Below are 16,143 nucleotides of genomic sequence, written 5' to 3'. Positions count from 1 at the left end.
CATAGAATGCCTCCACCTAAACACACACGCGAGGATATCGCATAGTGCTTTATACTGCGAGAAATCCCTCTACCAAACGCAACACTCCACAGGCTGGCTGGGCTCACTGATCTCAGACCTGCTCAGCCCAGTAGAGAGGCGAGCGCATGGGACGGGTCCATACAGCGGGTTGTGGGCGGGGTCTGCCCGAGGAACCGCTCCAACAGAGGAACAACTATGTAGTCTTCTCAGTCTACACGCCGTTGTTCTTTCTGGAGGAAGCTAGAGGTGCTTGGAGGCCTTTAGAGTTTCAGGCCTTCCTGTTTAGTCACTGTGTTTAATCACAACGTCTGAGTGGTGGGACCCAGAGAAAGCCGCCACCAGCCCTGGTATGCTAGAGTTTACGATTTAGATGTCCCAGAACTCCTCCTGGGATCCGTGTTGTGGGGAAAGGTGCCGGAGTGTCTCGTACCAGACGGTTCCAGGTGGGCCTTCTCCTGATGGTCACCGGAGAGTTGCTCTGCCTGTGGGAAACATCAGAGCACAACGCTTGTTATTACATGCAGCTACACTACTCTACCACAGGGGGCAGTGTTGTTTACGGAGCATTTGTCCAAGAGCAAGGAGTTGCAAACTAAGCGTCACAAGTCCAATATGGAGATGAGAGAGAAAGACAGGAGAGGGAGGAGAGAGACAGGGAAGAGAAAGACAGGGATGAAGTAAAGAAAGAAAGAGAGGGGGGTCAAAGGGGAGAATTAGATAGAGACATGGGACACACAGGAATGGGGAGACACAGAAGGAAATAGAAGGACAGGGCAGAGAAAAAGACAAAGATGTAATATGAATGAGACAAAAGAGAGAGAAGAAGACGGGAGAGACATACGGGTGTGTGTGTGTGGGGGGGGAGGGTGTATATAAGATTAAAGAATATAACAATAAACTCACTCCGCACAGATCTTGTTCTGTTTGTAAAACTTGTGCCTGGCAGTGAAGAGGCGTGCGATGTATTTAGACGTCTCTATGTCCTCCTGATGAACAACCAGGCACAACTTCAAAATAAGAGTCCTGACCCTGAACACCCAGCTCCTCTCAGAATGTACATACAGCTCCATTGTGCAACTTAAAGAGATCTCCCTCAACTTTCCGCGCCCATTTAACATCCCAAATTAAAATAACCGCACTAGGCCACATTTAAAAAGTGTTTACAGAGTTATTTCTGCGATTTTCTGAATGCCACAATGTGAAACTGTCAGCAGTTTCTTATCGCCTACAGCATTATGTTAGTTGTTTTTCACCAGGTTTGTTGTTTTAGCGCCGAAGGTTCCGCATTGTGGCGTTTCCCCTGGGACGACCTTGGCGAGCACGCAGTCTAAACACTGACCGTGTGGAACATGATGGTGTCGTCTTTTCTGGTTATCTCCACGGTGATGGCCGACTTGTTGTGTCCAATGGTTCCTATGTCCTTCCAGCTAGGAGACAGGAAGTGAGGCGTGTCTGTCAGCATGACATCAGCTACACAGCCATCAAAGTGAAACGTCCAAACCTTCCATGTCCAAACCTCCCAAAACATGTCCAAACATTCCACACAAATATTCCAAATATTCATTCAGAACATTCAGAACTTAGAAGCTGACTGGTGATCATAAAATGCTACAGTGATTCTCATGTAACGCTTCCCAAAAAAGAACAATTATCGTTGACCTTATTGCCTCAGAAAAGGTAAAAGGTCAGAGGTTAGGTTCTCCAGAGCCTGAGAGATACCACTACAATGGCTCCACGGATAAGCCCAGGGACTCCGCTCTGCTGGTGGGCTGTAGCACCCTTAAGTGCAAGAGAACACTCCCTGTGTGCACTCCTGCTCACACTTGTGGAATATGAATATCCCAAAAACAGACCAGCAGGAAATAAATGGAAATAAATGACACTACTGCTTAAATATAAAAAAAACCATAATAATAAAACAAAGGTCAGAGGTCAGTCTCACCGATGCAGCATTATAGACCTCCCGTTCCTGTGCTTGACAAAAACACCGATAAATGACACTCCGATGAAGATGTCGTTGGTGTAGTTGTCCTAGAATCAAAACAATCAAACTTAACACACTCAACCATACCCACATACCCACAAACCCATCCTGTGCAAATGTTGCCTCAGAAGCCACAAACATATTTTGTGTGTGTGTGTATTTCTGCATGTTTGTGTATCTACAAAGGTGTATGTGTATTTCTGTGTATGTTTCTTGTGTGTGTTTCTTTGTGTGTGTGTGTGTGTGTGTGTGTGTGTGTGTGTGTGTGTGTGTGTGTGTGTGTGTGTGTGTGTTGCTTCAGGTGTATCTGTGTGTTTCTTCGTGTGTGCGTGTGTGTGTGTGCGTGTGTGTGTGTGTGTGTGTGTGTGTTGCTTCAGGTGTATCTGTGTGTTTCTTCGTGTGTGCGTGTGTGTGTTTCTTCGTGTGTGTGTGTGTGTGCGTGTGTGTGTGTGTTGTGTGTGTGTGTGTGTTCCACATGTGACTTTACTTTGGCAGCGAAGCTCTCCTGCCCAAAGCCGTCCAGTTTCTCCACCTCTCTGATGTACAGCAGCTCTGCTTCTGCTGGCTGCAGGTGACTGTAACACACACAGAGATGTGGTTACCTAACACACACACACACACACACACACACACACACACACACACACACACACACACACAGGGATGTGGTTAACTAACACACACACACACACACACACACACACACACACACACACACATACACACACACACACACACACAGAGGGATGTGGTTAACTAACACACACACACACACACCCACATACACACACACACACACACACACACACACACACACACATACACACACACATACACACACACACACACACACCCACAAGGGAATGAGGTAAAACACACACACACACACACACACACACACACACACACACACACACACAGGGATGTGGTTAACTAACACACACACACACACACAAGGGAATGAGTAAAACACACACACACACACACAGGGATGTGGTTAACTAACACAGACACACACACCACACACACATACACGGTTAACACAGACACAGGGACATGGTTAACACACACAGCAATGTAGTTAACATTTACAGACACAACATACACACACACACACACACACACACACACACACATGGATGTAGTTAACACTTACAGACACAACACACAAGGGCTTAGTTACCCATGGACACCGTTATACACCACAATGACACGGTGGATACAGTTAATACACACACAGATGTTACACACACAAGCTTTAGAAACAGACTAATTTTAGCAACACACAGCTCTGAGATCAGATGCCTGACTGCACTTCCTGTCCCGACTGGCTGATCCAGGATCAGTGCTGGCCACGCCACTCAGGACCAAACACATCAGGCACTTACTAGTGACTCTTGTGCTCCTTGGCTACCTTCTGAGTCCATTCCTCCAGGACAACGTGAGGCCAGTTCTAGACACACACACACACACGCACACACACACACACACACACACACACACACACACACACACACCAGAGTGCATGTTGAACAGACATTTCTTCTTTTCAAATGTGTTTACCTGACACACAGGTATGCAAAAATAGCAGAGTAAGAGGAATGCATACCTCCAGGCTGCTTCTCAAAAGACACACACACACACACACACACACACACACACACACACACACACACACACACACACACACACACTTACCACAGGGAAGAGCACATATTCCCTAAGGAAATCCTGAGACAAATACTGAGTGAAATCTCCAAAGTCCGCTAAAGAAATACATAGGGAGAGAGGATGGAGAGAGAGAGAGAGAGAGAGAGAGAGAGGGAGAGAGAGACAGAGAGAGAGAGAAGAGCAGTGTGTAAACACATCTGAAACCAAACCTCTTGTATAATGTATATAGTATTATCAGTGTTGCGATTAACGCCGTTAAAAATAACGGCGTCATTTTGTCAGTAACAGGATAATATAATTAATTACTTTTCCTGTCGTTACAACGCCGTTGACGTTACTGGTCATTAAAAGCGGTGCGTTACTATATATTGATATACTAACAGTAATCCGAGCGGACCGCTGCCCAGGCTAGTGAGGAATAACAGATCTCGATAGGTCACAGTTCTGGGTGTAACACCTGTTTAACTTAACAAGTCAGTAAGCGATTGGCTAAGACAGCGTTATGGTAGCCAATCAGAGCCAGTGTTTTTACACATGCGCCGAAGCACACCAGTGACATGACACAAACGGAGAAGAGGCAGAAATGGCGAGTCAGGAGCAAGCTGAAGAAAAATTAACATTTTCAAGGTGGCGATATAAACATTATTTAAGAAATACTTGAAGTTCCTGAATGTGTACCAGACTGGGTATTTGATTCATTTAATTAAGAATAGAGGTTTTGTTGTTAAGTTTACTTCTGTTGCGAACAAACCAGTTGTCTCAGGTTGAGAGAATTTAATTTAATTTGATAGATTTAATGCACTTTATATAGTGTAATAATAATAAATGCACTTTATATAGTGTAATAATAATAAATGCACTTTATATAGTTATATAGTGTTTAAAGGATTTTATCCTGCACTGGTCTGTTGATGTGCAATAAATATCAAAAGTTAAACCACCTTTCTGATCTACACATTTCAACTGGCTGTGAAAACAGCTTTTTCAAAAAATCCTTATTCATTGACATATAACTTTTTTTTACTATAATGCAAATAGTTACTTTTCCTGGTAACGAGTTACTTTAAGTTAGTAATTCAGTTACTAACTCAGTTACTTTTTTGAACAAGTAGTAAGTAACTATACCTAATTACTTTTTTAAAGTAACGTTCCCAACACTGCAACACTGAGTATTATTGACTTAAACATTTATTTTTGTTTTAGTGACACTTGTTTTTATTAGTACTTTATTTCATTAGTGCTTTATTAGTCTCTCTCGTGCTCAGTCTCACACACACACACGTGCTCAGTCTCACACACACACACACACACACACACACACACACACACACACACACACACACACACACCAAGAGTGACTCCAAACTCTCATCAACATTGTGACCTTTTCTCTTGCTTCTCTTTCTCTTTCTTCCTCCTTCTCTCTCTCTCTTTTTCTCTTTCCCTCTCCCTCTCTCCCTCCCTCTCTCTCCTTAACTCTCTCTCTGTCTTTCTCCCTCCTTTTCTCTGAATTCAATTCAAGGTGATTTATTGGCATGACAAATATTGCTTCATTTAGAGCTCACAGTTCTAAACACTGCAAATTTGTTAAGGAATAAATACTAAATATATACATAAGCAAAAAACAAAAAAGCAAAACAAACAAGCGAACAAACAAAAAATAATATCTCCCTCCCTCCTTCTCTCTCTCCTCTCTTTCCCTCTTCCTCTTTCTCTCTCCCTCCCTCTCTGTCTCTGTCTCTCTCTTTCCCCCTCTCTCCCTCTCTCTGCCCGTTCTCTCCCCTTGTCATGTTTACATTCCTGAGCTGCAGGCCCAAACTGAAATGCTGTGTGTGTGTGTGTGTGTGCGTGTGTGTGTGTGTGTGTGCGATGGTGGTTGAAGTGGATAACTGCTCTGTTCTAAGTATGCTGCCATATTAGGAATGACAGGGACACGTTATCAGCTAATGGCAGGAACACACGTGCACAGATGCACACACACACACCCAGACACGCCTACACACACACCCACACACAAATATACAGATCTACCCCCCCCAACAAACACACACCTACAAACGAACACACACACACACACACACACACACACCCAGACACGCCTACACACACACCCACACACAAATATACAGATCTACCCCCCCCCCCAACAAACACACACCTACAAACGAACACACACACACACACACACACACACACACACACACACACACACACACACACACACACACACAGACTCTTACCCTGGACAGCAAGCCCAGCGAGGCGAATGCCCTGTTCCACAGTGCAGGGTAGACGCCCATCGAGAACATCCTTCTTGACCTGTAAGTAGTACTGGTACCTGTTACACACACACACACACACACACACATTTAAGCATACATAGGTGTGAGTGGTGCTGAACAACCCCGTTGTTATAAACAAAAATATTGTTTATGAAACGTTCTTAATGCAAACAAACTTCCTGCAAGTTCCAAAGGTGTAGAGGGGGGTGTGATGTAGAGGAGGTGGTGTAGAGGGGGTGTGATGTAGAGGAAGTGATGTAGAGGGGGGTGTAGGGGGTGTGATGTAGAGGAGGTGGTGTAGAGGGGGTGTAGGGGGGGTGTGATATAGAGGAGGTGTGATGTAGAGGAGGTGGTGTAGAGGGGGTGTAGGGGGTGTGGTGTAGAGGAGGTGGTGTAGAGGGGGTGTAGGGGGGGTGTGATGTAGAGGAGGTGTGATGTAGAGGAGGTGGTGTAGAGGGGGTGTAGGGGGGGTGTGATGTAGAGGAGGTGTGATGTAGAGGAGGTGGTGTAGAGGGGGTGTAGAGGGGGTGTGATGTAGAGGAGGTGGTGTAGAGGAGGTGTAGGGGGTGTGATGTAGAGGAGGTGGTGTAGAGGGGGTGTAGAGGGGGTGTGATGTAGAGGAGGTGGTGTAGAGGGGGTGTGATGTAGAGGAGGTGGTGTAGAGGGGGTGTAGGGGGGTGTGATGTAGAGGAGGTGTGATGTAGAGGAGGTGGTGTAGAGGGGGTGTAGGGGGGGTGTGATGTAGAGGAGGTGTGATGTAGAGGAGGTGGTGTAGAGGGGGTGTAGAGGGGGTGTGATGTAGAGGAGGTGGTGTAGAGGGGGTGTAGGGGGTGTGATGTAGAGGAGGTGGTGTAGAGGGGGTGTAGAGGGGGTGTGATGTAGAGGAGGTGGTGTAGAGGGGGTGTGATGTAGAGGAGGTGGTGTAGAGGGGGTGTAGAGGGGGTGTGATGTAGAGGAGGTGGTGTAGAGGGGGTGTAGGGGGGTGTGATGTAGAGGAGGTGGTGTAGAGGGGGTGTAGGGGGGGTGTGATGTAGAGGAGGTGTGATGTAGAGGAGGTGGTGTAGAGGGGGTGTAGGGGTGTGATGTAGAGGAGGTGGTGTAGAGGGGGTGTAGGGGGTGTGATGTAGAGGAGGTGGTGTAGAGGGGGTGTAGGGGGTGTGATGTAGAGGAGGTGGTGTAGAGGGGGTGTAGGGGGTGTGATGTAGAGGAGGTGTGATGTAGAGGAGGTGGTGTAGAGGGGGTGTAGGGGGTGTGATGTAGAGGGGGTGTGATGTAGAGGAGGTGGTGTAGAGGGGGTGTGATGTAGAGTAGGTGGTGTAGAGGGGGTGTAGGGGGTGTGATGTAGAGGAGGTGGTGTAGAGGGGATGTAGGGGTGTGATGTAGAGGAGGTGGTGTAGAGGGGGTGTAGAGGGGTGTGATGTAGAGGAGGTGGTGTAGAGGGTGTGATGTAGAGGAGGTGGTGTAGAGGGGGTGTAGGGGGTGTGGTGTAGAGGGGGTGTAGGGGGTGTGATGTAGAGGAGGTGATGTAGAGGGGGTGTAGGGGGTGTGATGTAGAGGAGGTGGTGTAGAGGAGGTGGTGTAGAGGGGGTGTGATGTAGAGGAGGTGGTGTAGAGGGGGTGTAGGGGGTGTGATGTAGAGGAGGTGGTGTAGAGGGGGTGTAGAGGGGGTGTGATGTAGAGGAGGTGGTGTAGAGGGGGTGTAGGGGGTGTGATGTAGAGGGGGTGTGATGTAGAGGAGGTGGTGTAGAGGGTGTGATGTAGAGGGGGTGTGATGTAGAGGAGGTGGTGTAGAGGGGGTGTAGGGGTTGTGATGTAGAGGGGGTGTGATGTAGAGGAGGTGGTGTAGAGGGTGTGATGTAGAGGGGGTGTGATGTAGAGGAGGTGGTGTAGAGGGGGTGTAGGGGGTGTGATGTAGAGGAGGTGGTGTAGAGGGGATGTAGGGGGTGTGATGTAGAGGGGGTGTGATGTAGAGGAGGTGGTGTAGAGGGTGTGATGTAGAGGGGGTGTGATGTAGAGGAGGTGGTGTAGAGGGGGTGTAGGGGTTGTGATGTAGAGGAGGTGGTGTAGAGGGGGTGTAGGGGGTGTGGTGTAGAGGAGGTGGTGTAGAGGGGATGTAGGGGGTGTGATATAGAGGAGGTGGTGTAGGGGGTGTGATGTAGAGGAGGTGGTGTAGAGGGGGTGTAGGGGTTGTGATGTAGAGGAGGTGGTGTAGAGGGGGTGTAGGGGGTGTGGTGTAGAGGAGGTGGTGTAGAGGGGGTGTGATGTAGAGGAAGTGGTGTAGAGGGGGTGTAGGGGGTGTGATGTAGAGTAGGTGGTGTAGAGGGGGTGTAGAGGGGGTGTGATGTAGAGGAGGTGGTGTAGAGGGGATGTAGGGGGTGTGATGTAGAGGAGGTGGTGTAGAGGGTGTGATGTAGAGGGGGTGTGATGTAGAGGAGGTGGTGTAGAGGGGGTGTAGGGGTTGTGATGTAGAGGAGGTGGTGTAGAGGGGGTGTAGGGGGTGTGGTGTAGAGGAGGTGGTGTAGAGGGGATGTAGGGGGTGTGATGTAGAGGAGGTGGTGTAGGGGGTGTGATGTAGAGGGGGTGTGATGTAGAGGAGGTGGTGTAGGGGTTGTGATGTAGAGGAGGTGGTGTAGAGGGGGTGTAGGGGGTGTGGTGTAGAGGAGGTGGTGTAGAGGGGATGTAGGGGGTGTGATGTAGAGGAGGTGGTGTAGGGGGTGTGATGTAGAGGGGGTGTGATGTAGAGGAGGTGGTGTAGAGGGGGTGTAGGGGTTGTGATGTAGAGGAGGTGTGATGTAGAGGAGGTGGTGTAGAGGGGATGTAGGGGGGTGTGGTGTAGAGGAGGTGGTGTAGAGGGGGTGTGATGTAGAGGAGGTGGTGTAGAGGGGGTGTAGGGGGTGTGATGTAGAGTAGGTGGTGTAGAGGGGGTGTAGGGGGTGTGATGTAGAGGAGGTGGTGTAGAGGGGGTGTGATGTAGAGGAGGTGGTGTAGAGGGGGTGTAGGGGGTGTGATGTAGAGGGGGTGTGATGTAGAGGAGGTGGTGTAGAGGGTGTGATGTAGAGGGGGTGTGATGTAGAGGAGGTGGTGTAGAGGGGGTGTAGGGGTTGTGATGTAGAGGGGGTGTGATGTAGAGGAGGTGGTGTAGAGGGTGTGATGTAGAGGGGGTGTGATGTAGAGGAGGTGGTGTAGAGGGGGTGTAGGGGGTGTGATGTAGAGGAGGTGGTGTAGAGGGGATGTAGGGGGTGTGATGTAGAGGGGGTGTGATGTAGAGGAGGTGGTGTAGAGGGTGTGATGTAGAGGGGGGTGTGATGTAGAGGAGGTGGTGTAGAGGGGGTGTAGGGGTTGTGATGTAGAGGAGGTGGTGTAGAGGGGGTGTAGGGGGTGTGGTGTAGAGGAGGTGGTGTAGAGGGGATGTAGGGGGTGTGATGTAGAGGAGGTGGTGTAGGGGGTGTGATGTAGAGGGGGTGTGATGTAGAGGAGGTGGTGTAGAGGGGGTGTAGGGGTTGTGATGTAGAGGAGGTGGTGTAGAGGGGGTGTAGGGGGTGTGGTGTAGAGGAGGTGGTGTAGAGGGGGTGTGATGTAGAGGAAGTGGTGTAGAGGGGGTGTAGGGGGTGTGATGTAGAGTAGGTGGTGTAGAGGGGGTGTAGAGGGGGTGTGATGTAGAGGAGGTGGTGTAGAGGGGATGTAGGGGGTGTGATGTAGAGGAGGTGGTGTAGAGGGTGTGATGTAGAGGGGGTGTGATGTAGAGGAGGTGGTATAGAGGGGGTGTAGGGGTTGTGATGTAGAGGAGGTGGTGTAGAGGGGGTGTAGGGGGTGTGGTGTAGAGGAGGTGGTGTAGAGGGGATGTAGGGGGTGTGATGTAGAGGAGGTGGTGTAGGGGGTGTGATGTAGAGGGGGTGTGATGTAGAGGAGGTGGTGTAGAGGGGGTGTAGGGGTTGTGATGTAGAGGAGGTGTGATGTAGAGGAGGTGGTGTAGAGGGGATGTAGGGGGTGTGGTGTAGAGGAGGTGGTGTAGAGGGGGTGTGATGTAGAGGAGGTGGTGTAGAGGGGGTGTAGGGGGTGTGATGTAGAGTAGGTGGTGTAGAGGGGGTGTAGGGGGTGTGATGTAGAGTAGGTGGTGTAGAGGGGGTGTAGGAGGTGTGATGTAGAGGGGGTGTGATGTAGAGGAGGTGGTGTAGGGGGTGTGGTGTAGATGAGGTGGTGTTGGGGGGGTGTGATGTAGAGGAGGTGGTGTAGAGGGGGTGTAGGGGGTGTGATGTAGAGTAGGTGGTGTAGAGGGGGTGTAGAGGGGGTGTGATGTAGAGGGGGTGTGATGTAGAGGAGGTGGTGTAGAGGGGGTGTAGGAGGTGTGATGTAGAGGGGGTGTGATGTAGAGGAGGTGGTGTAGGGGGTGTGGTGTAGATGAGGTGGTGTTGGGGGGGTGTGATGTAGAGGAGGTGGTGTAGAGGGGGTGTGATGTAGAGGAGGTGGTGTAGAGCGGGTGTAGGGGGTGTGATGTAGAGGAGGTGGTGTAGAGGGGGTGTAGAGGGGGTGTGATGTAGATGAGGTGGTGTTGGGGGGGTGTGATGTAGAGGAGGTGGTGTAGAGGGGGTGTAGGGGGTGTGATGTAGAGTAGGTGGTGTAGAGGGGGTGTAGGGGGGGTGTGATGTAGAGTAGGTGGTGTAGAGGGGGTGTGATGTAGAGTAGGTGGTGTAGAGGGGGTGTAGGGGGTGTGATGTAGAGGGGGTGTGATGTAGAGGAGGTGGTGTAGAGGGGGTGTAGGAGGTGTGATGTAGAGGGGGTGTGATGTAGAGGAGGTGGTGTAGGGGGTGTGGTGTAGATGAGGTGGTGTTGGGGGGGTGTGATGTAGAGGAGGTGGTGTAGAGGGGGTGTGATGTAGAGGAGGTGGTGTAGAGTGGGTGTAGGGGGTGTGATGTAGAGGAGGTGGTGTAGAGGGGGTGTAGAGGGGGTGTGATGTAGAGAAGGTGGTGTAGGGGGTGTGGTGTAGATGAGGTGGTGTTGGGGGGGTGTGATGTAGAGGAGGGGGTGTAGAGGGGGTGTGATGTAGAGGAGGTGGTGTAGAGCGGGTGTAGGGGGTGTGATGTAGAGGAGGTGGTGTAGAGGGGGTGTAGGGGGTGTGGTGTAGAGGAGGTGGTGTAAAGGGGGTGTAGGGGGTGTGGTGTAGAGGAGGTGGTGTAGAGGGGGTGTGATGTAGAGGAGGTGGTGTAGAGGGGGTGTAGGGGGTGTGATGTAGAGGAGGTGGTGTAAAGGGGGTGTAGGGGGTGTGGTGTAGAGGAGGTGGTGTAGAGGGGGTGTGATGTAGAGGAGGTGGTGTAGAGGGGGTGTAGGGGGTGTGGTGTAGAGGAGGTGGTGTAAAGGGGGTGTAGGGGGTGTGGTGTAGAGGAGGTGGTGTAGAGGGGGTGTGATGTAGAGGAGGTGGTGTAGAGGGGGTGTAGGGGGTGTAGGGGGTGCAATGTAGAGAACATTCTTTGTGTAAGCAAATAAATCGAGCAAATTTCCACCCACACACACACAGATTTGGCACCAATCTTTAAAAACCAAAGGCCAAAACATAAATAGTGTCTGGAAAGTACCGCTTTCTTTACAAGTTCACAGAGTGACACACACACAAACACACACACACACACACACACACACACACACACACACACACACACACACACACACACACACACACCCATAGACACACTGTCACAACTTCCTCCACCCTGCCCTTTCTCTCTTACTCTTTCATTCTCTCCCACTCCCTCACTCCCTCTCTCTCTCATTCTTTTTTGAGCTGTTGTTTAGATGGAGGTTGTAATCCATATGGGCTCTGCACTGCTAAACCCATCATTACGCAGTGAGAAGGCCATTCCATCGCTACGGCGACCCTTTAATTAACCAACCCAGGCCACCACCCCACTGCTGGGGGAGGAGTCAGTTGTGGTTCTGAGGGCAGGGCCTATTGGCAGCTCTGGAATGGCCCAAACAGCCAAACAACTCAAATACATCTAAATAGCCAAAGAACTCAAATATATCTAAACAGCCAAACAACTCAAATATATCTAAAGAGGCTTACATAAAATAAACAAACAAAAACCACATACAAAACACTAGAGAGTGAAAGTCAGACCTATACCCACAGGCCCTGCCCTGCCTCTGACCACACCCACAGGCCCTGCCCTGCCTCTGACCACACCCACAGGCCCTGCCTCTGACCACACCCACAGGCCCTACCTCTGACCACACCCACAGGCCCTGCCTCTGACCACACCCACAGGCCCTACCTCTGACCACACCCACAGGCCCTGCCTCTGACCACACCCACAGGCCCTGCCCTGACCACACCCACAGGCCCTACCTCTGACCACACCCACAGGCCCTGCCCTGACCACACCCACAGGCCCTGCCCTGACCACATCCCCACATCCACCCCCACATCCACCCACACATCCACCCCCACATCCACCCCCACATCCACCCACACATCCACCCACACATCCACCCACACATCCACCCCCACATCCACCCACACATCCACCCACACATCCACCCACACATCCACCCCCACATCCACCCACACATCCACCCCCACATCCACCCACACATCCACCCCCACATCCACCCCCACATCCACCCCCACATCCACCTCTCCACATCCACCCACACATCCACCCACACATCCACCCCCACATCCACCCACACATCCACCCACACATCCACCCCCACATCCACCTCTCCACATCCACCCACACATCCACCCGCACATCCACCCCCACATCCACCCACACATCCACCCACACATCCACCCCCACATCCACCCACACATCCACCCACACATCCACCCTCCCAGCCAGGTGTGACCCCTGCCCCACTCCCGGTCTGACCAGGTGTAGGGGACTGACCCTCTGTGCTGTGAGGACTACTGCCACTCTGACACACACAACTATGAAACCACTGGGGCAGCGCCAGCACCTCCACACAGCTTCCCGTGTGTGTGTGTGTGTGTGTGTGTGTGTGTGTGTGTGTGTGTGTGTGTGTGTGTGTATGTGTGTGTGTGTGTGTGGAGAGAGAGAGAGAGAGAACACATTCACATTCTCAAACATCAGGAAGCATCTGGTCATTAAATTCTATGGGAAGCATAATGCACACTCACACACTCACACACACACACACACACACACTCACACACTCACACACTCACACACACACACACACACACACACACACACACACACACACACACAGTAAAATATACTCACATTTTACTCACAAGGTAAAATATACATAGCTAAATGTACCAGTTGACTGGTGACCATCAAATTTAGCTGGGTTTCTCTCAGAAGAGAGAGAGAGAGAGAGAGAGAGAGAGAGAGAGAGAGAATTCTGCCCTGCATGCAGAATGATTCTAAAAGTCCAAAGAAAAACACCAACCAACGCATGCAGGGAAGAATTAGGCCGATTCCCATTGCTCATCAATATCCAAAAATGAGCTCTAAATTTCTGGATGCACCTGAAAACGAGTCCCAGTGATACGCTACATTTTAAGACGTTACAGACCCAAGAACTGAACCTCGAGAAGAGCCCCCTCAGTCAGCTGGTTCTGAGGCTTATTAACCCTCTAACAGACACTAACAGATCAGCCTAGCTCCAGCACTGCTTTAACCTCAAAACTAAACATTAACCACATCATCAAACACAGTCAAAGGGATTATCTGGAACATTGGGGAAAAGAGATTCAGACTCAAAACAAACTGGAATGCTATCGGGCCCTAAAAACAGAGTATGAATTGGAAGAGTATCTCCTGACTGTGAGAGATACAAAGCAGAGACAGATCCTGACCAAGTACAGACTCAGTGACCACAGCCTGGCCGTAGAGAGAGGCAGGTATAAACAGTCCTGGCTGCCCAGAGAGCAGAGGCTGTGTGGTCACTGTACGACAGGTGAGGTCCAGACCGAGATGCACTTTCTTCTGCAATGTGAAAAATTCAGACCAACATGAGAAATGTACACACACAAATTCATAAAGATAATCCCAAACTTCCAAACACTAACACAAATTGAACAACTACAAATCATTCTAGGAGGGGGACACAGCCCCCCCCTCGCTGCTAAATATGTAACTACATGTCACAGCCTGAGAGACAGTGGGAAACCCCCCTTTCAGCTCCAGAATGTAAATCATTAAAATGATAACTTTCCCTAAATGTTTACAAATAAGTCTTATCTAATTAATGATTTAACTACATCTTATGGGCTTGATTTCATGCTTTTAACAGAGACATGGTTAAATTCATATAGTGCTGATATTGTGCTAACTGAGTCGGCTCCACCAAACTTTAACTTTTTAAATGTTTCTCGCAATGGCAAGAAAGGGGGAGGTGTAGCAATGCTGTTTAATGATACTTTCCAATGCAAGCAGTTGTCACTTGGTGATTCCACATCTTTTGAATATTTGAGTGCAATTTTAAAAGGGGTACAAAGAATATTACTAGTCACTGTCTACAGGCCTCCTAGGTACAATGCTAATTTTATTGATGATTTCACAGATATGTTATCTTTTATTTCTACTGGATTTGATCATTTTGTCATTGCTGGTGATTTTAACATTCATATTGACAATCCCAATGATAGTTATGCCAAAGAATTCTATGATGTACTTGAATCTTTTGAACTTTCTCAGCATGTGACTGGAAGCACGCACTGCCATGGTCACACTTTGGATGTGGTTATCTCAAAGGGTCTTAACATTTCAGCCTGTATTAAGGATGTTGCATTGTCTAATCACTACTGTGTATTTTTTGAAATGTGGATTTCAATCCATAGCAATGCCAGGCAGGTTAGGTTAAAGAAAAGACAGATAAATGACAGGACTGCTGCACTTTTTGTTACCAAAATGTGCTCTGCACCTTGCCAACTATCAGGCTCTGTTGATACTCTGCTGGATAGTTTCAACTCAAAAACTGCCAGTATCTTGGATCAGATTGCACCAGTTAGAGTTAAAACCATGCAATGTAAGCAGAAAGCTCCATGGAGAAATGATCCTTCAGTTCAGCACCAAAAAAGAGAATGCAGAAAGGCTGAGCGCAGATGGCGTAAAACCAACCTTCACGTACATAAAGAGATTTTCAAAGATAGGCTGCGTGATTACAATATAATAATGTGTAAAGCTAGACAATCCTTCTTCTCTAGCATTATTAACAATAATGTTAACAATAGCAAAGTGCTTTTCACTATGGTTGACAGACTAACAAACCCACCTACATATATGGACCCTGAGCTAGTTTCAGTTGAGAGATGTAATGAGTTTGCAAAATTTTTTAATACTAAAATCCACAATATCAGACAAGCCATCTGTACGCCTACGTCCACCAACGAGCCGATTTTCTCTCCAAAACCACGCAAAATGTTCAACATGTCCCAGTTCAGTACTATTAATGAAGAAGGTTTAATTGATACAGTGAGTCATCTCAAATCATCCACTTGCAGCCTTGATACATTACCAACCAAGTTTTTAAAGAATGTCTTTCCTGCAATATCTGTGAACATTCTTCAAATAGTAAATTCCTCACTCATGTCAGGTGTATTTCCGAGTGCATTAAAAACTGCAGTTGTGAAGCCTCTCTTGAAAAAGAAAACCCTAGATACAAGCTTGTTGAATAATTATAGACCAATTTCTAATCTACCATTCATTGGAAAAATAATAGAAAAAATTGTCTTCAAGCAAATTATGCACTTTCTGTCCACAAATAGCTGTCTAGACCAATTTCAGTCTGGCTTCAGACCTAATCATAGTACTGAGACTGCACTAATTAGGGTTATCAATGACATTCGGCTAAATACAGACTCAGGAAACATGTCTGTTCTTCTACTGCTCGATCTCAGCGCTGCCTTTGACACCATTGACCACAAAATTCTCATAAATAGACTTGAAAACTGGGTTGGACTCTCAGGAACTGGTTCAGTTCATACCTTAAAGGAAGGAACTTCTTTGTGGAAATGGAGGGTAATGTTTCTGAGACTGTGCCAGTGACCTGTGGTGTACCCCAGGGTTCAATTCTTGGGCCACTCTTATTTAATTTATATATGATTCCTCTGGGTGAAATCATGCATTCTTATGGGATATCTTACCACAGCTATGCAGATGACACTCAGATCTACATGGCTCTCTGCCCAAACGACTACGGTCCCCTAGACTCACTGTG

General features: G+C 48.7%; 1 protein-coding gene across 1 annotated transcript in view; it reads right to left on the bottom strand.

Moving 5' to 3' along the window:
* Positions 1-16,143, bottom strand: part of LOC143504566 (tyrosine-protein phosphatase non-receptor type 14-like) — a 30,940-nt gene that overhangs the window by 5,466 nt on the left and 9,331 nt on the right. The window contains 8 exon segments of the mRNA XM_076995955.1: positions 385-503; positions 925-1,007; positions 1,361-1,448; positions 1,964-2,052; positions 2,493-2,580; positions 3,394-3,458; positions 3,704-3,771; positions 5,917-6,014. Of these exon segments, the coding sequence (XP_076852070.1) occupies positions 385-503; positions 925-1,007; positions 1,361-1,448; positions 1,964-2,052; positions 2,493-2,580; positions 3,394-3,458; positions 3,704-3,771; positions 5,917-6,014 (698 nt within the window).

Source organism: Brachyhypopomus gauderio, unplaced genomic scaffold, assembly GCF_052324685.1.
Source record: "Brachyhypopomus gauderio isolate BG-103 unplaced genomic scaffold, BGAUD_0.2 sc300, whole genome shotgun sequence".
NCBI lineage: Eukaryota > Metazoa > Chordata > Actinopteri > Gymnotiformes > Hypopomidae > Brachyhypopomus > Brachyhypopomus gauderio.
Note: the sequence above shows the minus strand (reverse complement) of the source record. Positions and strands in the feature narration are given on the sequence as shown.